This window comes from Coenobita brevimanus, chromosome 64 (genome assembly GCF_032717465.1).
Source record: "Coenobita brevimanus isolate Jiangsu-jjx chromosome 64, ASM3271746v2, whole genome shotgun sequence".
Lineage (NCBI taxonomy): Eukaryota > Metazoa > Arthropoda > Malacostraca > Decapoda > Coenobitidae > Coenobita > Coenobita brevimanus.
In genome coordinates this window covers 23313245-23319112 of record NC_137017.1, presented here as the reverse complement: position 1 = coordinate 23319112, position 5868 = coordinate 23313245, and the positions used below count along the sequence as shown (strand labels likewise).

The following is a 5868-nucleotide window of genomic DNA, read 5'->3' as shown; positions in this document are numbered from 1 at the left end:
TTTTTCTAACCCTAAATATCTGTTCTTGTGTCTTAGGTAAATGTTAGACCTCCTTGTTCTAATATGCTATCAGACTAATAATAATGTCCTTTTGCGATCATTCATTGTTAATTTTCCTATAATATTCAGTGTTGTCCCTTATTTCTATCAGCTGTTGTAATTTTTCAGTCACAAATTGGCCTTTAGACGTCTCTTCATAAAGGAGTGGCTTAGGTGGATGTGGTGTTATTTGTCAGCCCTGATCAGTTTCACACTAGTCTTCTTTTCCCAGTTCCTGTAATTATAATGTTTCCATTCATGATTTGATAAAAGACGCTGTTGGGTGAGTTTTATTCATACATATCTATCTATCTATCTATCAGTCTATCTATTTATCTATCTGTTTATTTATCTGTATATCTATCAATATCTATGTATCTATCTATCTATCTATCTATCTATCTATATATATATATATATATATATATATGGAGCCTCTGGTACAGTGGTAGAGGGTGCGTTTTCGTACATGGGAGAACGAGGGTTCGCGCCCTGCTCTCTCCTTTATGCCTGTCTTTATCCTCTGTCTGTCCATTTCCATGTATCTATTATCTACATTTATCTTCCTGTGTGTCTGTCTATGTGTCTGTCTATCCATCTATCTGTCTGTCTGTCTATATGTGTATCTGTCTGTCTATGTATCTACAGGTCAGTAGGATGGAGGTTAGGGCTACAAGCAGTAACTGGTGTGGTGTTCTCAGCATTCTTCTTGGGCATATTCTATCGCTCAGCATCGCTCTATCACCCACAGAGGAGAGCTATATTACACCTTAAGAACCAGAAGAGAAAGGTAAGGCATGGAGATTGTGATAGCAGGGAAGGTTTATGTACATTTGTGATTATATTTTTACGTATACCAAGTACCTACTGGATCCCATAGCCTTCCAGATGTCAGTAGGTGATGTTGTGCACCAAGGAGGAGACTCTCAAACGAATTTAAGATCGTGTCCCTGTCGTATCTAAGATTTGTTTATACGAGAAGATGGACAGGTCACGCGCACCGTTTTTCTTTATCTACTTTTTCTCCTGCAGAAAAAAATAAAAGCTTAGGAGAGGCAACTTATCACAGGTTACGTCTTTTCTTTAGTGTTGATAAGGAGAGTACGAAAAGAAGTCTGAGTTACGGCAGGGAAGTGGATCGTAAATATGTTTTGAGTATCCCACCCCAGATTACGCTGACCACTAAGATGTGCCTGACATTACCTTAGTTGAAGGAAAAACTCCAAACTGGGTGCTTCACGGGCCATTAATGTAGTCATGTGAGGCATTCTAGGGGATTTAAATATATTTTGTCAGCCAGGACTGTGAGGATTCTCTTTAGTCGTGTGACAGACAAGCCATATAAATTGTGAAATTTGCACGGAGAGACAATCTAGTCAGTTTGAGAGAGAACGTATGTGCCAGCGGGATCCGGGACGAGCATTGAATAAGAGAGGAATGGTGTAATGCCCTGAAGATGCTACTTGTAATGCTGTGTAACTGAGTAACTTATGACCGTAGAGAATGTTTGTACTTGACTTAAAAGGAAAGTGTGCCTTCAGGTATGTCAGTAATGAGCGTAATTATCTTTTAGTGGTCGGCGTAGTCCCTGTTTAGGCAGGGGTATGTTTGTTAGTTTTAATATAATCATTCCTGTTCCCAGCAAGTAAAAGACAAACACAAGATTGACTCAGAGAAACCGCCATACTTCGACATAACCTGCCTCAAGTTACATTCGGTGCGTGTACTTCTCGTCACTGCTGCACTCTCCTCGGCAGGACTTTACACACCACTCTTCTTTTTGGTTAGTTCGTAAATTTGGTTCTCTTTAACTGTACGCTCTTTCCTTGATACCCCTTCAATTCAGTGTTTTATTTTTAAGTTTCATTTTTACTGTCTATAATCATTATCAATCTCTGGGAAGACCTCACCCAGTGGAAGGGTTAATGAAGGCCCCATCTAATCTCTCCAGGTCAAACGTGAATGAAATCGAACGGACCTAGGAAAAAATGTAGGTTGGGCGATATAGCAGATATATAAGATTTTCTCAGACATAGTGATAGGAGGGCAGATACGGTTTTGATATCTTAGTACATGTTGTATAATGGACTATCAGCCGTAATACGATATTTGCAGAAAGTGCCCACTCCCCCCATGGTTCTTGTGGGGGTCAGTCCCACTTCCTGTAATAAAACTGCTCAGAAATAGGGGAAAGTTGTAAACGACATTCACCAGGTGAGTCTGTTGGGTTACTGGGAAGGTCTTCCACTGCATAGTTTTCCAATTTTGATATTTAGGGGGTAAGTCTTCCTCAGCAAATTGAAGATTATCAGAAATTGTGAAAGAAGGCAGACATGGCTTTGATATCTTAATACATGTTGTACAATGAACTCCCATCCGTAATGCAATGGTTGGGCAGCGTGTCTTGAACGGGTCAGCCCCTCTTCCAAAAATAAAAGCGATAAGAAATAAAAGAAAGTGACCACATGGATTTCAACGAGATCGGTATACTGTGCATATCGCAGGACTGGATTGGCTGTTTCCATGTTTTCTCCGAATGCACAGAAAGACACTGCACATCTCGTTTATTATTGTTATTATTATTATTATTATACTGGTAGGTGGTGGCGACCGTCATCCACTCACTTGATGTAGTGCTGCCTACTTCTTCCTTAGCCTTTATCCATTTTTTCCTGTGCCTCTCCTCCTCTCTTCCCATTTCTCCCATCTTTCCTGTCACTTTTTATTGCTTTTCTTTCCTTTACAGGTGGCTTTACATTGAGTGACAAGCCAAATGGTTTCCTGTAAGCAAGGAAACCAGTTACAACGCTGGGTGGTAACCATATAACCAAACCATACGTGCTCCCTACGTGTCAACAAGTGGGTTGGTGGAGGGTTAGTATCCCTCCACTTAAAACAAATAACTCAAAAGTCAATGGCCACCCCTTACGGGATTATGGCGTCTGGCAATAGATAGATAGATAGATAGATTATTATTATTATTATTATTATTATTATTATTATTATTATTATTATTATTATTATTCCCTAACAGGTACTAGATGCCCAGCGTGAAGGATTGGAGGATTCGGCTCTCATCCTTCTTCAGACTTTCCTGGGATTCGCCTACGCCCTTGGGTGCATCGGATTCGGCCTTATTGTGGTTCGGCAAAGTGACCAGTGCCTCATTTCTCGTCAGTATCTATGTCAGGCAGCGCTGTATGGATTGGGTAAGCAGCGGGATTGGGTACGGATAAAAAACTGAAGTTTTTTTTTTTTTACCCCAAACAGTACAAAAACTTAAATTTTTCCGAACAGCAGCTGGCAGCCACCTCAAGCAGCCTCGAAGCCCAACCTCAGGAGATAGTGCTAGTGTAGTCGGAGGCTCGCTTGGTCTGCAACCGATAAGTCCAGGGTTTTGATTCCTAGACAGACCGTGAGACCTTCGGGGAGGACTTTCTTTACTATAACCTGGTGGTACCTCAAAGTGAAATAGTGACCTTGATTCTAAGTTAAGTGTTTATATGAATTAATCCGGGAGAAGTTTGGGATTTAAAGAAAAATTCATTGTCTGTCTTAGTGTAGTCGAGATATAATAATCTGTTAGTCTTTCTCTCATTACACAGTGGCAAGGCGTGGTCGTTTTCAAGGGGAAGCGATGATAAAGGAGATTTAGAGAGAAAATGTTACCTAGCAGTTGGAATCGTCCTGTTACAAAAAACAGGCTTTAGGGCTAACTGTGCTACTGTTATGGGCATCCATTAAAGCTCCCTACGGTATTACTTGCCTTTGTTGTGAGTCTGTAGTTTTCATAGTCACCTGCTGTGGAGTGCAGCTGTAAAATTTTGCTGTGCTTGTTTTTCTTCTTCTTGCATTCCTCTAACGACAGTCACTACCCACAGGTGTAACAATGCTGGCACTAACAGCCATCCAGGACTACCATGGGTATGTGTTGTTCAACTGGCTGTACGGTGTGATGCTGGGCGGGGCGCACTACAGCTTCCAGATGTTGACGCTGGAGAAGGTGCGGGCGCGGCATTTCTCAAGGGCGTGGTCGTTTATACAAGGGGCAACAGCGCTTCCTGTGCTTATTGGAATACCGGTTATAGGTTAGTCTTATTTGGTTGGATTTTGAAATAATGCCGTGCGAAACTGATTTACATTCAACAGGATTCATGCCCAGAGGCGTATTGTTGTTATTGCATCAGGCTGTGCTGAACCTTATACCATGCTTACCTGATAATTACAACTTGAATATAACATAACTTTAGATGTACTGAAAAAACAGTATACAGAAGGGAAATATGCGGTCGGGTGTGTTGCTCATTAAGGCAAGGAATAGGTCACCCTTGCATAATACTGAGCAAGGTGTGATCTTATACAAATTTACTCTCATTACCCTAGATGATTTTACTGAGATTAGGGTATGGCTTTAGTGTATGAAAGTTTATATACAGGCCTACGCTACTAGGGACTCCCCTGAGGTACAAATACTCATGTGACAGAACCAAGATTAAGTAAATAATCTCAAAGCTGGGTAGGCTAAGTGTCCGGATAGAGTAGCTTAGTTCCAGGTCTCTATGCTCCTACCAGATCGATAAAGATATTATTGTTGGATCGTTGTATCATATGTCAAGATGGGCATTTCCCAAAGTCAGATGCAAAGACTTGAGAACGTGTCTTGTCCACAGGTTACATCAGTGAGAGTAACCCCAAAACGGGTTACTTCCTGGCCAGTGTGTTCCTTCTGTGCGGCGCGTCGTGTCTCTTCCTCCTGAACTACTTCAAGGACAAGATGACCAAACAGCATGACACCAGCGTTAACTTCACCACCGTCGACTCCCATCTGGCCCACGAAGCCCCATACCCCCTGCCCAAGGAAAATGGCAGTGGAAGGAATATCGGTGGGAGCAGTGGTAGTAGGGACTGTGTTGGTGGTGGTGGTGGTAGTGGTGGTGGTAGTAGTGTTGGCAGGGAGAGTATTGGTAGTAGTAAAGGCTTTGGTATTAACCCGGCGCCAGTGTGTACATGCGGAGCGGACTCAACTCCGCCACTGCCTTGCAATCCAGTCGACCCCACCAGTCAGAGCAAAAATCAGTCACTTAATAAGCTGAGTAAGACCATCTCCTTCGCCAGTTCGGTCGACATAATGGAGCCCAGACTAAAGCCGGAACTCCTAACTTGTATATCCGAGGAGGGCATTTATTATGACTATATGACGGACTGTGTAACATCCTATCACCCTAACAATCACTACTACCACGAGTGCAGCGGCGAAAATATAAGCTGCAACGGCCAGGATAACAATGACGAGGACAGACCCAAGGTGCTCCCGAAGCCAACAAGCCCAGCAAGGTTACCACTGCACCTGGCCGGTCGGAAACTTCGACAGGCGAGTGGAGTGAGCTTCAGTGAGCCGGAAGGATTGGCGAGGCTAGGGCAGAGTGGGTATGGTGGTGTGGGTCTCCGTATGCACCCGTGTCACGCCCACAAATGCACCAACCCACCCGAACCCCTGCCTTGTGTCTCTGCACTCCATCGGCCGCCACCTTCCGCACGGCCTCGACGAAACATCACCATAATAGAGGAGATGACCACGTCTGTATGAGATCCGGTCAGGGTCGATAGCAATAATTCTGACCCGGATTCTAGTTATCTCACTTATAGTCAACCATACTCGTCTGTAAGTCAGAATTACGAACGGTATGACAATTATTTAGCCTAAAATTAGTCCCTTTCATGTGTGTGTGGTAATTTTCTACCTGTTAATGGTGATTTCGACCTGTGAGTGATAATGTTAACTAGTTTATATTTATCCCACCGATAGTCAATCTCTGTTCGTCTTTAGGT

The 5868-nt window shown here is 43.0% G+C and overlaps 1 protein-coding gene across 1 annotated transcript in view; it reads left to right on the top strand.

Annotated features, from left to right (window-relative positions):
• The window catches only part of LOC145404706 (uncharacterized), a 101450-nt gene extending 95824 nt beyond the window's left edge, over positions 1 to 5626 (top strand). Inside the window, exons 7-11 of the mRNA XM_080276257.1 lie at positions 688 to 829; positions 1682 to 1822; positions 3074 to 3248; positions 3921 to 4127; positions 4710 to 5626. Of these exons, the coding sequence (XP_080132383.1) occupies positions 688 to 829; positions 1682 to 1822; positions 3074 to 3248; positions 3921 to 4127; positions 4710 to 5626 (1582 nt within the window). The remainder of the gene's footprint in view (positions 1 to 687; positions 830 to 1681; positions 1823 to 3073; positions 3249 to 3920; positions 4128 to 4709) is intronic.
• The last annotated feature ends 242 nt before the right edge of the window (positions 5627 to 5868 follow it).